The 18,347-nt window shown below is 45.8% G+C and overlaps 1 protein-coding gene across 4 annotated transcripts; it reads left to right on the top strand.

The window, feature by feature from the left end:
- Positions 1–192: 192 nt before the first annotated feature.
- MRPL23 (mitochondrial ribosomal protein L23) lies at positions 193–15,784 on the top strand. Of its 4 annotated transcripts, none has more exons than XM_075928191.1 (5): positions 193–343; positions 2,545–2,769; positions 4,987–5,069; positions 6,922–6,995; positions 15,458–15,784. In XM_075928191.1, the coding sequence occupies exons 3-5, from the start codon at positions 4,988–4,990 to the stop codon at positions 15,620–15,622; spliced, it is 321 nt and encodes a 106-aa protein (XP_075784306.1). In that variant the 5' UTR covers positions 193–343; positions 2,545–2,769; position 4,987; the 3' UTR covers positions 15,623–15,784. The 4 variants fall into 4 exon arrangements, with proteins under 4 accessions (XP_075784306.1, XP_075784304.1, XP_075784305.1 ...); XM_075928189.1 differs by having other exon boundaries at positions 2,545–2,884; XM_075928190.1 differs by having other exon boundaries at positions 2,545–2,892.
- The last annotated feature ends 2,563 nt before the right edge of the window (positions 15,785–18,347 follow it).

The raw sequence follows: 18,347 nt of genomic DNA, 5'->3' as shown, positions 1-18,347 counted from the left end.
GTGGCGAGGGGATTTGAGGGCACGATGGGGGCTGACTGCTCTTTTTGGAAGGCGGGAGAATGCCAGTCAGGGGCAGGGATTTGAAGAGCCCCAGGCGGCTGGGGCCAGCTACCCATGGGCATGCCCCCGCCTGCGGCTGGCTTGGGCCATGCGCCCCTTTCCCCGACCGGGGCCCTCGGATTGATTGCAGTGCGTCCTCCACGGCTGCAGGGGGCGATAGCTCTGCCGCCGCCAGCAGCGAGCTGGGCGGAGAGACTCTCCCGGGCCCAGCGTCCCGCGCGCCGCAGGAGCCCGGACGGGGAAGGGTGCGCGCGACGGGTACCATGGCCAGTTGGAAGGTTCGGTGAGTACCCAGCACCCCCCTCCCCCCTTTCTCCTCCGCACATTCCCCTGCCCCACTGACCCGCGCGCGCCAGCTGGTTGCCTGGCTGCGCTCGCGCGGCTGGTCCCTCCCCCTTGTTCCAGGTCTGCGCTGCTCCAGGGCGCGTGCTCTGGCTCCCGCCTTGGGCCGGGGTGCGGTTCGTGCAGCCCTGTGACCTCCCCCCCCACGCCCGGGCGGTAGCGGCTCCCCGGGGGTAGGCTGGGCTCGGGCCCCTCGCAGGGAGCGCAGCGGCAGCCCCGTTCTCCCTGTGGGACTTCGCTGCCCTCCCTCCCTGCCCGCCGCTTGCTCCCTTTACGCGCCCCCGTGTTTCCCCTTCTTCCCTCAGGCTGCTGCCCCCACTAACAGCCCCCCCCCCGCTTTCCTGCCCGCCGACTGCGGCCCTTTCTGTAGGTAAACATTCCAAAAAACCCTCAACGAGACACCCCAAACCGAACCTCCCTGACCGTGCGACCCAAACCCGAACCTCCCTGACCGTGCGACCCCAAACCCCAACCGCCCTGACCGTGCGACCCCAAACCCCAACCGCCCTGACGGTGCGACCCCAAACCCCAACCGCCCTGACCGTGCGACCCCAACCCGAACGGCCCTGACCGTGCGACCCAAACCCGAACCGCCCTGACCGTGCGACCCCAACCCCAACCGCCCTGACCGTGCGACCCCAAACCCCAACCGCCCTGACCGTGCGACCCCAAACCCCAACCGCCCTGACCGTGCGACCCCAAACCCCAACCGCCCTGACCGTGCGACCCCAAACCCCAACCGCCCTGACCGTGCGACCCCAAACCCCAACCGCCCTGACCGTGCGACCCCAAACCCCAACCGCCCTGACCGTGCGACCCCAAACCCGAACCGCCCTGACCGTGCGACCCCAAACCCCAACCGCCCTGACCGTGCGACCCCAAACCCCAACCGCCCTGACCGTGCGACCCAAACCCGAACCGCCCTGACCGTGCGACCCCAACCCGAACCGCCCTGACCGTGCGACCCCAACCCGAACCGCCCTGACCGTGCGACCCCAACCCGAACCGCCCTGACCGTGCGACCCCAACCCGAACGGCCCTGACCGTGCGACCCCAACCCGAACGGCCCTGACCGTGCGACCCCAACCCGAACCGCCCTGACCGTGCGACCCCAAACCCGAACCGCCCTGACCGTGCGACCCCAAACCCGAACCGCCCTGACCGTGCGACCCCAAACCCGAACCGCCCTGACCGTGCGACCCCAAACCCGAACCGCCCTGACCGTGCGACCCAAACCCGAACCGCCCTGACCGTGCGACCCCAAACCCGAACGGCCCTGACCGTGCGACCCCAAACCCGAACGGCCCTGACCGTGCGACCCCAAACCCGAACGGCCCTGACCGTGCGACCCCAAACCCGAACGGCCCTGACCGTGCGACCCCAAACCCGAACGGCCCTGACCGTGCGACCCCAAACCCGAACGGCCCTGACCGTGCGACCCCAAGCCCGAACGGCCCTGACCGTGCGACCCCAAGCCCGAACGGCCCTGACCGTGCGACCCCAAGCCCGAACGGCCCTGACCGTGCGACCCCAAGCCCGAACGGCCCTGACCGTGCGACCCCAAACCCCAACCGCCCTGACCGTGCGACCTATTATGAGTTCAGTGGGTGACCTGGTTGAACGCCCCGCGGGCTGGACCCGCGGGCTCCCGGCACTGCCTGGGAGTTAACGGTAAGGTTAACCGACCCGTCAGTGCGTATTGGGTAACCGTTTAATCAGTGTCGCTCGAACATCGCTACTTCCAGCCGCCTTGCTTGGGCTGTCAGGTCCCTTGCCCTGTTGAAAAGACATCTCTCAAACGCTGTTTGCCTGCGGCTTTGAATGTAGCCACCCGTTGAATCCTGACCCTCATTTCAAGCCAGGTATCCGGTCCTCTTTTGCTCCCTAGAAAAATACCACATGGGGCTGAATTAGGGTGGCCAAGAACATGGTTTAGTCTTTGTACATGCTGTGTGTTTTTTTTAAAGTGCAAAAACGTGTATCTGGCAAAGGAATAAACCAACTTAAAAGATCATATTTTTGTGTCTGAGGTTGGTGTTCTTTGCGAGGTGTACAGTATGTGATTTCATTTGGGGAGTAAAAGAAAACCAAGATTTTATAATGCACTAGTGTTTTATGAGTAACTTCTTCCACCCCCTTTAGGTACCCCCTGTATCAGCTAGGAAACCCCCAACTGAGGATTTTCCGGCCTAACTTCTTCATGACACTGGTGAGGCCTGGTGTGCCGCAGCCAGAAGACACTGTACAATTCCGTATCTCCATGGAGTAAGTGCGAGCAGAGGAACAATAGACAAAGGGGGTTCATCTGCTTCTCAGAGCATGTCTTCGCTACTCGCTGGATCCGCAGGCAGCAATAAATCCAGTAGGGTTTGTATAACACAATAAATTGAGCACTCTCCTGTCGACTCCAGCATAACACCAAAATGAGAATAGTAGTTGGAGTCTACGGGAGAGCATCTGCTGTTGACTGACTTCTGCGAAGGTACTGTGGTAAGCACTAGGGCTGTTAGATATCAGACAAATGAATAGTTTTGTGACTGCATAAATTGTTATTGGTTACATGACAATTTGATAGTCCCCGGGAGTAAAGCCGGCAGCCAATGTGTTCTGGCCCTACTCCTGGGGAGCCTCCTGCCATCCTGTGCTGATCTACCACGTAGGAACCAGTTTGCGAGGTGTGCCAGTTTAAAAAACAGCTCCCTGCACAGACAAGCTACCTGCTGCCCTGTGGCATCTAATACAGGGGTGGCAGCAGCTCCTGTCCGTGGAGATATGAACTCCCTGTGGACAGAGGCTGTTGTGGGGTGGGGAAGGATGGAGGCTGCTTCGAAGCAGTCTCTGTCCACAGTGGCCTGTGTTGGCCGTAGACAGAGGCTGGTACAGCAGCAGCCCCTCTCCATGGGGGGTTTGAGCTCCCTGCAGACAGAGGCTGCTCCCATGGAGTAGTCTCTGTCTGTGGTGAGCCTAGGCCCACTGCATACAGAGGATGGTCTGGTAGCAGCCTCTGTCCGTAGGGAGCTTGGGCCTTTCGCAGACAGGTTATGTCATGTCAATCTCCCCCACTCCCTATGCTGCTGCCTCTGATAGCACCGGTTCCTGCCCCTTCCCTCCCCCCCCCCCGCCTCTGTATCCAGAGGCAGCAGGGCAGAGGGGAATGCATGTAGTTTACAAAATTAACTGATCAGCCTAGGCTTATTAGTTAATCATATAGTTGACTACATGTTGACATCCCTAGTAAGCAGACTTAAGTATATCGACTTCAGCTACGTTATTCATGTAGCTGAAGTTGTATAACTAAGGTCAACAGCCTGCAGCAATGAAGCCAAGGCCTCTGTTAAATGCCTTCAGGGATAGCAGTCTAAATAATAAGGAAAAAAACTTTAGGGATGTTAAAAGTTGGCCGCAGCGAAGCTTTCTCCCCGGGAGTGGAGCCAACAGCTCTTGCCTGCTGGATTCCAGGGGAGGAGACTTTGCTGCCCTGCTGCAGCAAGCCACCTCCGCAGGAGCCAGCTGAGTGTAACCAACTCCATTAACTGATAAGTATCAGCTTATTGATTAAATGATTAATTGGTTACACTCTAACATCCCTAAGTCCCATTGGATGAGACAAGATCATAGCATCTTGTTCAGTGGGTTCTAGTCCCCACTTTACTATTGATTTATTTGTTTGAAATCACTCTTTTATTCACCAGTCTAACTGGACACAGCAAAGTCTGCAAGTTTGTAGAGGATCCTATAGATCAGGGCTACTCAACTTAGGAAGCCCCGGGGACCACAATGATACAGCACATGCTAAGGGCTGCAACTTAAGGGTGGTTGCATTTACATGCAAATATATGCAAATAGCTTCTTTCACACTGATGGGCATAAATACAAAGATTAAGCCTTTAGTAGCACTGAACCAAACATGACCAGTGTGAACCAGTCAGAACTTCTCAGGCTCTGTCCACAAGGTTAAGCAGCCAGATTTTCCCACAATGCCCCGGTGCTCACGGCACCTCCTCCCTGGGGACTAGAAATGTTGACATCCTGTACCCGTCTGTTCCACCCAGCCCGTCTGCTTGTGTCTTTCAATGCTCACTTCTGCCTGGGAGATGTCTCACCGTTGCGGAGCATGTTCCCAGTGGAGGCCATCTTCAAAGGATCCCACCGAGGGTTTCATGTTGAGCCCCACGTAAACCCAAACTGCACCACCGGAAGTAAACAAATGGGCTGTGGGCTGCGTGCAGGCCACGTGTTGAGTAGCCCTGCTATAGAGATTAGAGATGTCTACAAAGAAAACGAAAGTATTGTCCACTGGAATAGAGAGAGTGAGCCCATCTACCCTGTTTGAATACAACCAGTGTTTGAGTTTATGACTATTCAGACTGCAGAAGATTAAATAGTTATTGCTGCAGTATATGATTATTTATAACACCATTGCAAACTGTGCTTTTATATTTGTGACAGTAAAACTGTTTTGAAAATTGACTTGTGGGTATATTTGCTCTAAACCATTGAGAATCCTAAAAATATTTTTTTCTGTTTTGAATTTAAACATTTACACTTTTCCTCCCTTTTCCAAAATATTTCCTTTTTGCACAGGATGACTAGACTGGATGTTAAGAATTATCTAGAAAAAATATACAATGTTCCAGTGTCGGCAGTGAGGACCAGAATACAGTATGGTGAGCACTGAGGCTAATATTCTTTTTGGGATTTTTAAAAAGGTGTTTGTTTTCAACAAAGCTCCATTCAGCCTACAACTGTGTTAATCCCCAAGTGTTGATTCCCCAATAAGGTATTTTGAGAGTGAGAGATGGTGAAATCTCTCTTCCTCCTACCACCCCATAGATCCCATCACTGTGTTGGAATGATCATCTTCTCCATGCCCGCTTAACACCCCCCCCCCCGCCCCCGAGGAGCTAGCTGCCCACCAGTTGAAGGGCTGGGCAGTCCAGGGCTTCTCCTTCCACAGGGAGCTGCCAACCTCTCACCCCCATACCCTAAGGACTTGTCCTGAGCCTCCCTGATCTGAATCCTGTATCCACCCTGAGCCTCCTCCCATCTTTTGCCCGGAGCCTCCCATTCTTTGCCCTAACTTTTATCCCCCTGTCGTAAGCCCTCTCTCACCACCCACCCGCCTGCTCTGACTCCTGCATCCTTATCCCCATCCCCTGCCCTAAGCACATCCCCAAGTCCCTGCCCAGACTCCTGCACCCTCACACACTCCACACTGAAGTACCTGAGCAATTTCAGATAAATCTTGTAGTTCTTATATAAAATTAGTTAAACAACCTTCCTTCCTTATATTTCTTATAATGTTAATAAATAGCTAAGGCTGAAAAGGTGCATAAATATTCTTACATCTGATGCTACCCTCCCTGGAGCTTTTGTAGTCATAGATGGAATGCATTGGAAGAGTAATGCAGAGTAAGGGCGGGATTTTTAAATGATAATTGGCTTAATAGTCATGCAGTAAGTATCTGAAATGTAACTCATTCTGACTGATGAGTAAAATTGTGTTGTGTTGTGGGAAATTTTTCTTAATCTGCATCCCACATCTAGAGAGGAACAACTGGTTGGTTCAGTATGCAAAAGCCAGCATTAGGGAGGACATTTTAAAAAATGGTAAAAAAAACCCCCAAGATTGTAGGACACATCTGAGAAAGGAGAGAAGTTAATAATTCCTAGAGAAAACATGAAGAAATATTTCTAAAATTCCTTAAAATAAATGTAGGTATCTGTATGTATACCGGGAGAAAAGTAGAGAGTAAATAAAAGGAAGAGCAAATGTATTATTTTTAATTTTGTATTTTATAAATAACTTTATACTAGTTTTATGTACATTTACTTCCGAGCCGCTTCTAAAACTATTCATCCCTAGCCTGGTAATCTCCCCACCTCACCTCCCTGTCTGGGAGAGATGGTGGTAGTGTGTGTGTGTGCTGGGAGGAAGTGAAAGATAGAAGAGTAGGGAGTGGGAAAATGTCATTAGTTGGGGAGCTATAATGAAGCACAGCCACTATTTTTTAGAAAATTAAAGATAGCTAAACTTTATTTGTAATTTCTTTAAAAGCAGAAACAGCGAATTGTACTTGTGCACTACCTCTACAGACTGCATAATTTAGATGGGGAATTCTATAGGGAAGGGACCCTGTTCTTTGTAGTCACTTAATACATGAATATTTTCTTCCTTGGGAGTTCCTGGTTCCCCAAAGGTGTTGAAAGAGGATCCATGACCTAGTAGGTAGGGCACTAGACTAGGACTTGGGAAACCTGGGTTCAGTTTCTTGCTCCACTACAAGCTTCTTGTGAGACCTTCAGTAAGTGCCTTGGTTCCCAATCTGTAAAAGCAGGACAGTGGTACCTATCAAAAGATAAATATGTTTTAATCATTGTGAGGTGCTCAGATTCTATGGCAATAGTATAAATTCAGTATTCTTCCCCACAAAAGAATCAAAACTCAAATCAAGCTTTTCAGGTGGAGGAACTTGTGACTCTGGGAAAGTAAAAATGAGTTTCTCTTCACTTGAACAGGTGCAAACAACAAAAGGAACCACAAGAACCAGAAAGTGAAGATCCCAGATTACAAGGTTGCATATGTGCAGCTGGTGAGTATGCATGTATGTGTGTTTGAAGTGAGGATAGGGTCTGTTAATCAGCATCATTAGAAATAATGCTCAGTGACTTGTCCATTGTACTATACATTTCTGCAACATCAGCTTTCCCTGTACTAATAGGCTACGTCTACATTGGCCCCTTCTCCGGAAGAGGCATGTTAATTTCCAACTTCAGAATAGGGATATGCGCGGGGGATTTAAATATCCCCCGCGGGATTTAAATAAACATGGCCGCCGCTTTTTTCCCGGCTTGGGGAAAAGCCGGAAAAAAGCGTCTAGACTGGCGCGATCCTCCGGAATAAAGCCCTTTTCCGGAGGATCTCTTATTCCTACTTCGAAGTAGGAATAAGAGATCATCCGGAAAAGGGCTTTATTCCGGAGGATCGCGCCAGTCTAGACGCTTTTTTCCGGCTTTTCCCCAAGCCGGAAAAAAAGCGGCGGCCATGTTTATTTAAATCCCCCGCGGATTTCCCTATTCTGAAGTTGGAAATTAACATGCCTCTTCCGGAGAAGGGGCCAATGTAGACGTAGCCATGGTGTATTTTGTCACCTCCTAAGGCCTCATAGTAAGGGTGTCTGAATGAAAAGAATTTAGTTAAAAAAAACTCCAAACCATTAGTTTTTATAGGGTTGATCCCTGCTAGTTTACATGGAGGTAGAAACTCCAGGTCCTTATCTTCATTAGGATTTAATTTGATGTAAAACCACACCTATTATTTTCAGTGGAGACATAATCGGAGATATATATAGGAGATTTGCCTTTAGATAAGGTAGTCAACAATGTTCCCTCTACTCTTTTCCGTCCGTGGGTGGAATAGTTTTTTTTAATGTGCACTGAGATGTGCAAGTGTGCACCACCTGTAGATACACAAAACTTAGCCATGGGTGCTTTTCTGATCAGCTGGGCGGTATTTGAATTTTTCCTGAGTAGCTGCACAAGCGCACTGCTTACAGGAAACACTGGACAGCAGTTAAGGATCAAAGGGATCCTTGCTGATGAAGGGGATTCAGCAGTGCATAGTGTCCTTGTATTTCCTGGCCATGCTCCCTTTTCTAGCCAATGTAGTCTCCAAATAGAGACTTTACAGCCACTTTCCACGGCCACATTCTCTGCTTTCAGGAAGCATCAAACAGATTGTAAACAGGCATAGATCTTTGGAAGTTGTCTATACTATATTTAGAAACAAAATTCTCCAGCATTGTGGAATAGATTGCAGATTCAGAGCAGTATTGTGTGTGCTTACTTCAGGCCAAGTATTTGTACCTGGAACAATCACATACAGCACATCTGTGAGGGGCAGTGTTCAGCAATGCCATACTTTTTTATTCCACAATTTGAGACAGCTTTAATACTTTGGGGCAGGGATGTTTTATTTGCTCCTCATTTATACAGTACCTAGCACAGTGGAGTCCTGATGCATGGTTAGTGCTGTTAGACCAGGGGTGGGAAAACTTTTTAGCCTGAGGCCCACATTGGGTACAGAAATTGTATGGAGGGCCGGGTAGGAAAGGATGGGGCAGGCTTTGACACAAAAGCCAGAGTGGTCTGGCCCTGGCCCCATCCAGCTCCTTTCCCCTTTACTGTCCCCTATGGGATCCCCACCCCTATTCATTTCCCCACCCCCCTTCTGCCTGTGCCACCCAAAGTACCAGGATTGGCAGCCCTACTGCAGCAGCCTGGCCAGATCTGTAGCTGTGCCACCCTGAAGTTGGACTGGTTCTTCTTGGCAAGGCTGTCCTGATCCTATTCTGTGGCAGGAGCTCAGGAGCTAGACTGAAGGGTCCACACAGCTGGATGTGGCCTGAGGCTATAGTTTGTCCTCCTCTGTCCTACCTGCTATTGAACTATAAGTAAAGTAATAACATAAGACTCGGCAAAGTAATTCAGTAAACCTTGAGCGAGGATATCAAGTGTGCTCTGCGTTCCCTCACCTCTAGGTTTCTAGGTTCCTTCCTTCTCTTTCTCTTTTAACCCCACCTTTGTGTGTGCTCTACTCCTGGCCCACTATTTTTTATTTCATGTCTTTGCTATTTATTTCTCCTGTTTGTGTCTTTTTTTTTTTTAAATGACCAGTCCTGATCTGTTTCTCATTCAGCTCAGAGTCAGTGAGTTACACCGGCCCATGGTGCTTGGGCTCAGGAGTATTCCTGGCTAGGGGGCCCTGCTTCTTCAAAGTTTGGGACCAGGTTTCTCCCCTAGCTCCGCCTGCCACATCTGTGCCTCCAGTTTTTCCTCTGGCCCCACCTGCCACTCTTGAGATTACTTAAAATGCTATGGGGGTCCCCAAACCCACCACTGACAGCTAGGGTTGCCAGGTGTCCAGTATTGAACGGGACAGTCGGTTATTTTCACCTCCTGTCCGGTAAAAAAAATCAGAAAATACTGGACACCTAAAATTTCTGGTACTTTCTGATTTTTTTCCCCCAGCCGGGAGGCAAAAATCCCGGGCTGTCCAGCTCAATACAGAGGCAGCCTGGCAACTGTACTGGCAGCTCAGGGGGTTAGAGCAGCTTCGGGCCCACTCACACTGTGTGCAACTGCTGGCATGCCCCAGAGCTTCATCCCCAAGAAGAGGACCTATAACCTGAGCCCTGCTCTTCTGTTCTGCTATCCTTGGTCTTTGGCTCTCGGCAGTGGGGTTCCAGCCTGGGCTTTGATCCTAGGCCTCAACAAGTGTGTGTGTGTGTGTGTGCGTGCACGTTCACATGCACTCTGCCTCCACGCTGAGCGCCCCTGTGGGCAGCAGCATGCAAAGACCCCCTCGGCCCAAGAACCGCTGAGAGAGTGGGATGCTCCATGTAAGCGCTGCACCCTTCCTTCCCCCCCTCCCCCCCCCCCCACTCCAAACTCCTTTTCAGAGCCTGCATCCTCACCAGCCCTGCACTCCTGCCATGGCCAGAGCCGGCACTCTAGACCTTCTCCTACACTCAAACTCCCTCGGGGAAGGGTGTAGGCTCTGAGCATTCTGGGCACCACCAAAATTTCTGCAAACCTTCTGCCTCTGGCTGTGCTGGCAGTTCTGTGTTAGTGTTGATTTTACAGCAGTGGTCTATAGTTCATGCCCCCACTATCAAGTCTGAAACGTTTGGTTTTGCCTTCATTAGGCCCCATGGTTAAAATAGAACTCTACTAGTATAGAAAAACCTGTGCTAAGCACTTCAAAATCCCTTTTTGATTAGAATCATGCTGCATCTGTGATGACTCCAACTAAGGTCAAACTAGTTAGTGTTTTTCACTTTTCTGTCATTTTTACCAGCTGTGTTTTCTCTAGTCTAGTTTCAAGTTAAAATGGTGTAAGAGTGTAAGAAATTGAAGAGGTCAGGAATGTTTTGTGTTGGCCTTTCTAGTAACCACTAGATGGAAGTATTACTCTTCCTAGTGTGAATTATTTTGCTAGCAAGTCTCTGGTTTACCTGAATGAAATCAGGTTCTTTTTAAAGAGACTCGTCATGGTGATCTACTTTGGAGAATATCAGCTTCACAGCACCTTCACATATTAATGCATTTAAAGTGTTTTGAAGATGAACAGTATGTTATTGAGAATCATATACAATATACAGTCTCACTTACATTCTCTTTCTTGAGGATTTGGAATGGTTTTCTTTTTCCTCAGGTTCTAACTTGCCAAACTTGTCAGTTCAGGTGTTATTAAAAATGACCTTAAATTGCCATTAAAAATGACCTTAAATTGTCAAAGCTGTGGTAAAAAATATCTCAAGTCACTTTAGATCAGCAGTTCCCAACCTTTTCCAGATGGGGACCCATTTTGACAATTCAAGAAGACTTGGTGACCTAAGGCAATTCAAAAATGGAGGGAGGTGGGGTGGGGTGGGGGAGAGCCACCTGGGGAGACAATTGGTGGGTGACCCTTTTGAAATGTAATGGCGACCCATAGGTTAGGAAACCCTGCTCTAGATCCTTGTTCCTTCTCTTACCACCACCTGGGAGGTTGGGGGAAGGAACAAACTTCATGTTATAGATTCATAGTCCTTTGTATAGAATTCTGTTGCTTTTTAAGCTATTTCATTTTTCATAAAAGCCATGTTATTTAACTTTGAAAAGAAGCTGCTTCAAATGTGGTTTAGCTTTTCTTTCTGATGAAAAATGAACTGGCAAATGCTTGCTCTAATGGAGGTATAGATTCCATAAAAAGTCATCGAGAGGTTTTTATGGCCCATGTCAATATTGGGGAAACTCAAAAAATAACCAGCATTATCACTACTTCAGCTAAGCAGGTGGAGTAGAAGTGTAGACAAGGGGCTGGAATAACTTGCTTAGAGAAAGTCTAATGGAAATGGTAGTACAAAGAAGAACAGTGTTGTCTACATTGGGCTAGTACCTGTTCTGTTGTACAAGGGATGGCTCCAGTGGGATTTTTTTTTTTGTAAATATTCCTTCATATGCCTTGGGTACAGTGCCTTTTAAGCATATTTTAAGCAGTTCACATGCCACTTTAAAAATGCCCCTCTCCAAAGTTGACAGCAGTTTGTAGGGTTTCTCACTGAATCTAAAGCATATTGGGAAAAGTAAGATTCCCCATATGCTACTGTGTTACAGAAAGGATTTTAAAGTAAATTCTTCTGTTCTGCTTGGTTCCATTCTTTATTTTAATATCAGATATTATTATTATAATTCACAAGGAGAGACGTTCAAATATATTAGGTTATAAAACTTAGATGTCTTTGGTGCTGGCCCAAGTCCCTCACTGTAGAAATGCAGCATATTTTAGATGCTGACATTATAAACATCACTCTAGCCTAATTCTGAAGGACAGTAGCAAGTATCTTAATTATCCAAATAATCAAAAAAAGCTTTCAGCTGTTTGCAAACTCAACATTTGTTGCATTATTTCTGCAGAACAGTTCCTGTGCTTCCCTTTGATTCCAAAATGTGTGAAATGGAAGGTTAGAGCACATTATAACTAGCTTGTGCTGGACAAGCCTGTTAACTGGGTATTTCTGGTATGATGCGCAGTGGTGAAAAGGTTAACAATGTTAATACTTAACTTTAAAGATCTAAATATGATCACTTAACAGACCATTAAGTTGAATAGAGGCAATTTGTACCTCTTGGTGTGATGATTCTCTCTGAGGACAACCTTTATTTCCATCCTGAAAAACGATCTTCGTAACCAGAAGAGATTTAAACTAAAAATAGAGCATGTTTATCTCCAAAGGTTGTAACAACATTTCCTGAATTAATCCTTTTAATAGCCATTATGTAAGTGAATTTTATATCAAGGTAAACTGTATCCGTTGAAGTGGGTTTTACGCAGGATAACTCAATATAATATATTTGTTAGTTTCTAGGGTGTCACAGGACTGCTCGCTGTTTGAAGCAGAAGGATTAGATTTGGGGAGTTAACAGCTTCCTTTTAAAAAGTAAACGATGGACCATGCACCTCTCTTGCATATAAATTTATAATTTGTAGAAAACAAATATCTGTGGGAAGACCCCGTATCCTTTCAATATATAGATTTTTTTAGCACCAGCAAAGTTTACTATCCCAGCAACAATACAATATATTTCTAAAGTGCCCTTCATTGAGTGATCTCAAAATGCTTTTAAATATTAAACCTCACAGGACCTTTGTGAATTGGTCATCATCTTGTATACAAAATGAGCAATTTGGGGCTGCCAGTGTGGTTCAGTCACTTAGAGAAGGTCACACAGCAAACCATTGTGAGCACTAGGAATGGAACGCCAGAAATATACCTTTCAGTTGCATATTGTATCAATCAACATTCATTCCATCGTGTGAGAACATAGTGGTGAAGTTGTGGCCCTACTGAGGGCAATGGTGATTTAGCTTTTGACTTTAGATGGGTCAGGATTTTCCCTATTAATCTATTTATCATATGGCTGTCAGTTGTTTACTTTGTAATTAAAATATACAAGTTTGTCATTTTTAAAGAATAAAGCTTATTGCCTTAGGTATACTGAATTTAAATATAGCTGAATGTACATTCTTCCTTTTGCATAGACTGATATCTCCTGCTATATTTTAAGTTTTGAAAAAGCCCAGATACTTGATTTTGAAAACTAGCTACCAAGCATGCACAATAGCTATTTTTCATTCAGCTTTCATCACTCCAGTGTCTTACAGTGCAGTATTACAGCATAGTATTTGTTAGGATTTATAAACCTTCAGTTCTCAGAGTGTAATGTCTTGGCTGTTTGAAATTGTGTCTGGCTGCCAGCCAAAATCAGAATTTCTTTACAAAACAAGAGCTGAAAAGAGCCAACTTGTCTACTCTGATATTTATTTATTAAAAAGCTTCAGATACAGATTGACTTAATCTGCTCAATATTTTACTTTCACCAGCCTTGGAATGGGAACTCTGAGCACGTTGATAAATAGATGAAAGGGTTATCTGTTTCCACTGTAGCCTTTGTGCATAACTCTATATTTTCTTTTTGTAGTGCTTAGTGAATCACAATGGATGTCACTAGTACACTGCAGGGACTATTTTTCTTCATTTTCCAATAACGGAAGCATATTGTTATTGGAAATGTATCCAAATGACTGTGGTAAATCAGGAGATCACTCTTTTCTACCTTGTTACCAGTAAAACGTGTGCTTGGGTCCTGCCTAAATGTTGGCCTGAATTGTTTTTAAATAATGAAGTTTTAGGGCTACAGGTAGTTCTGTGTCAGGGATTTCTTTACAACATGATTGTCCCTTGATTTTGTTAAAGCCTATTAATACTGTGCATTGTATAGAGGATCAGCATCCGACTATAAGGGAGCTCGCAGCAAGTCTGTGTATAGGGAATGGTGTAGCTATTTTCATGGTACTGTACTTTAAAGGAGGAACTTACAGCAAAGGAACTTCAAAACTTCATGATTTCAGCATTAGCTGATAAAGCCCATTTCTACATGAAATGGAGCTCTGCTTTAATTGTCCTAGGATAGCTGTGCTGTACCCAGTTCCCTTATTTGCTTTGTAGTATAGATAGCCTCTTAGGAATCCCAAGAAGCAGATGTTAAGAAACAGCCTGGGAGCCTTACTACATTAGTTGAACTTATAGGTTCAAGCATGGACAAGCTCAACTGGAGCAAGTTGTAGCATCCTAGTCTACATTTGGGGTTTAGATTGCCTCTCACCTGTAAATTGCCATGTAGTGTATAAAGCTGAATTAAAAAAATAGGGCTGCTGTTTCAAGTGACACAGTTCCTATTCTCCTTAGACCCAGTTACATTACATTTTCAGTTCTCAAATGAAGTGTAGACAGGAATGCAGCAGTTTCTGGAAGCAGAGTTGAGCCGTGTTCTTATGTCAGCCTTTGTATGGAATGTGATTAAGCCCCCATCTGGAGCTCTCTTGTAACTGGATCTCTGAGGTAGTTAAGCTTATAGTGTAGATGGGTCTTCAGTCATTTTTTACATCTGCATTCTAGTGTGCAAAAACAATTTCAGTTTGTACTGTGGCAATAAATGCATATTGAAACCCTGAAAAATGCATATATTTGTTAGTGTTAAAACAGCCCCAATATTATTTTTATAACCTCTCTCTCTCTCTCTGCCATATTATTGTGTGTGCTTAATTATGCAGTGTTTCATACTTAATTGAATGGATGGGACTTGCATTGTTGATTTAAAGAGATTGTGATTGGTACAAACAATACTCAGAAATAGAGATAATGTCAATAGGATGGAACGTTGTCACAGAATAATGGTTTCCTGCTGCTAGATAAAAGCTAGAGGCCAAGTGATGTTTATTTTCCATCTAGGCAGGAAATATTGATCTTATGACAGTGATATATTACAACAGCTAGTCTGTTATGCAGAATGATTGATGTAGGTTTAATCACTTTATCTCATGAACATTGATATATTACTGTTTTTTTCCCCACTGAACTGTTGTTTTATATTCGATTCTTTGTTCCAGCTGGTAACAAATCCCTGCCATCCACTGTCCTGTACTCATGTATGACCCTTGATGGTGAATATTGCTGAAACTGAACTGTAGCATTTCTTGCCATGATAGCTAGATATAGTATAACATTTATATTATAAATTAATCATCCATAAGCACAGATGATTTAAGTGCTAAAAGAAAAAAAAAAGGTTCATTGAAGTTAGGACTCTGACAGAACCACTCCCTGCCAGTGGCCTTGATCTTATCTTAGGAGCTAATACAAACATCTCTAATTGATATGCTGTGGTACAATATAAGAGATGGATCTCAGATAGTTGTTTCCTGAGCATTCATGCCTTAAATTTAGTTGCCAACACCTAGATTTGCACACAGAAGTTATTAAGAAACCAGTGGAGAGTATGAGCCGGTGGGTGGGTGTGTGCGTGCACGCCCTGTCCTGCTTGGAAGATGGGAAGCAGCATTCTCTACTAGCCAAAGCTTCTAAATGGTTTTCATATACAGCTGTAAGCATATAAATCACTTCAGACAGAAGCTAAAATATATATCTGATCATTTGTTCTCTCTCTTTAGGGTCAGGGACAAACCTTTCAGTTCCCAAACCTATTTCCAGAGAAAAAAGAAACCACAGAACCTGGCTCTATGGAAGAAATCCAAAAGCAGTTTATGGAGAATGAGAGACAGAGGCAAACAGCTGACCCCAGACGAGGAGGAGTTACTGACTGGTTTGGACTTTAATGGAACAGGGGAGCTGCCATTCTTTAGGCCTCTCTGAAGGAATCCGATCAGCAGAACCTGCATCTTTCTCTCCCTATGACACAGGGTTTATTTTCAAGCAGTCTCTTTTTGCATAACTACAGCAAAATGGCAGAAAAGAGAAATAAAAGTAAAAGGAACAAATTGTGTATCTTTCTTTTAAAGACTCTTAAATACAAGCTCCCTGGTATTCTCTTTGGATGGGCGAGTGTGTCACCCACCTCCTCCCACTTACAGCCCTGCAACTCGACCTGAACCAAAGGAACCAAGTTATAAGTGTCAGGTTTGGGTAAAATCAGAAGAAAACCCAACCTCCTTCGGGTCAGCTTGTCTTTGATGACTTTTCCTGTCTGAGGTTGTCATGGCGGCAGCTGTATGCCCCATTCCTGGTCACTGTTGCCATCTCACTGCACTCTGTATGCGCTGCAGAGTGAGTGTGCTGATGAGGCACAGTGCCCCTCTCTTTGCTATAATGCTGGAATGGCTGATAGCAGGCAGTAGCTGGGCATGCAGCCACTGCTGTGCCAATCCCATCAGCAGGAGGCAGCCATAATTCAGGTTTGGGGTGAAAGGGTTGGGTCAGAAAAAGTCTCAGGAATGTCATTTTCCAATATTAATTGCAGTATGCATTGAATAGATAGTATAAAGGATTATCTGGGTGAATACTATACTGATGGAGCACTATAAGATGAACAGAATGCTGTAGCTAGCCCTTGTATTGGTTACATAAGCTTCATAGCACCAGTTTCCATCCTTGTCAAGTGGACTAATGCTTTGATCGCAGGATACTACGCTATAGTTACTTCCAGTGACTGTTTCTAAATGGGAATGTAGCTGTGATCTTCTTATTCTACTCCATTAGTCTTTAGTACATTCTGGTGTTGTGGGGCTTTTAATATTGGAGGAGGAGGAAGCTATACAAGATGGAGACACATCTATATACACATTTACATAACCTACAAAGACTTGCAGGGGCTAGTAAATATGATTCTCCCTGAATGCAGATACATGAGAAGTAATTGACTCTGAGGACAAGTACACACTGGAAACTTCTGGTGGCACAGCAGTGTCAGATAGGATGATTTTTTTTTTATGAGCTAGCTATTTGGCACAAGCCCTAGGGAAGCTGAGGGCTTTTGCCAACATAGTTTATTTTTGCTCACAGATCCGGTGTAAACTATACCAGCAAAATCACTTTCTTGCTGCTATAGCTACATCTCTAAGAGGGATTGCTAGCACATTTATACCAGCAAAGTGTTTCTAATATAAACTAGGCCCCAAGGGTCACTGTTCAGTTTCTTTCATTGTCTTGGGTTCCTGCCTTTTCTCTTTGCTGCAGTAAGGACATAATTTTTTTCTTCCCTCTTCATCAGGTAATGTGCTCTGCTTGTATGTTAAAAGAGGGACTGCTTTTCAGCAGATAGAGTAAAACAAGTGTACTACTCTGGCCTTTGGAAAGGGAGCTGTGCCACCCTCAGTGCTCTGGTTTCTCTAGGTTGGCCACTGGATAGGCAAATCTCTTCAGCATGTGAGGGGGGCTCAAACTTTTAGCTCAAATTTTCCTTGATGTTGAGGTCTGCCACTTGATGCACTTAGCTGTTCAGTGAATGAACTCACCCCTTCAACACCCTTCTCTCTTTACCCAGGCACTCTCCTTTAGCTGTCTGTGTCCAGATTTTCAAACTGAACAGCTAGCAAGATGTTTACAAGGAGACAGCTGTTCCTCAGAGAAGCCATCCAAATAGGATTTTATGCACTCCGTCCTGCTCATTAGCTGCCTCTCCCTGCAGGGCAATCCCACTCCTGTGGTTTGTTCCTTACAACTCTAGTGAATACTTCCCCTTCCCCCCTCCCTTGTACAACATCCAAGAAAGATTTAGAGTGCATCATGATCTGCCAACCCATGCTTAAACAGAGAGACGCACTTGGGGAGGGGGAAATGAGAAGGGAGATAAGGGAGGTATTACAATCATTAAACTGCTAACAGAGCTACAGTAGTAGATGTGGAAAAATACTAGGTCCATTTGAATTAATTGTTATGCCCCACTAGTGATAAACCCAATAGTGCCAAAATGTCTAGTGACACCTGAAGCCTGGGCCTAGAATTTTAGAACAGAGTGGCTGAATTTCAAACCAGTTAGTTTAAAGAGGCTGTAAGCTACTTGTTAGGGATTGTCTCTTACTATGGCTGTGTCTACACTGGTCACTTATTCCGGAAAATCAGCCGCTTTTCCAGAATAACTTGCCAGCTGTCTACACTGGCCCCTTGAATTTCAGGAAAAGCACTGACGATCTACTGTAAAATCAGTGCTTTTCCAGAAAAACTATGCTGCTCCCGTTCGGGCAAAAGTCCTTTTCCGGAAAACTGTTCAGGAAAAGGGCCAGTATAGACAGCACAGATTTCTTTTCCGCAAAAAAGCCCCGATCGCGAAAATGATGATGGGGACTTTTTTGCAGAAAAGTGCGTCTACGTTGGTGTTACCCTAGAAAAGGGGGGCTGTATTATAGTTTAGTTCAGTGGGCTCCATTTTGAAAGAGACAGTTTCTTTTCTCTACATGATGGAGGTTTTTCCCGCTAACCTGTTGATTTGCACACGGCACTACCTTGTGCACCCCTCTCAAGCAGGCTGTGCATCCGTTACTATCTGGTGCACTCAGCACCAAAACCACTGCACACAGCCCCTAGGAAGCTGCCCTCAACCCCTAA

This window comes from Pelodiscus sinensis, chromosome 4 (genome assembly GCF_049634645.1).
Source record: "Pelodiscus sinensis isolate JC-2024 chromosome 4, ASM4963464v1, whole genome shotgun sequence".
NCBI lineage: Eukaryota > Metazoa > Chordata > Testudines > Trionychidae > Pelodiscus > Pelodiscus sinensis.
Note: the sequence above shows the minus strand (reverse complement) of the source record. Positions and strands in the feature narration are given on the sequence as shown.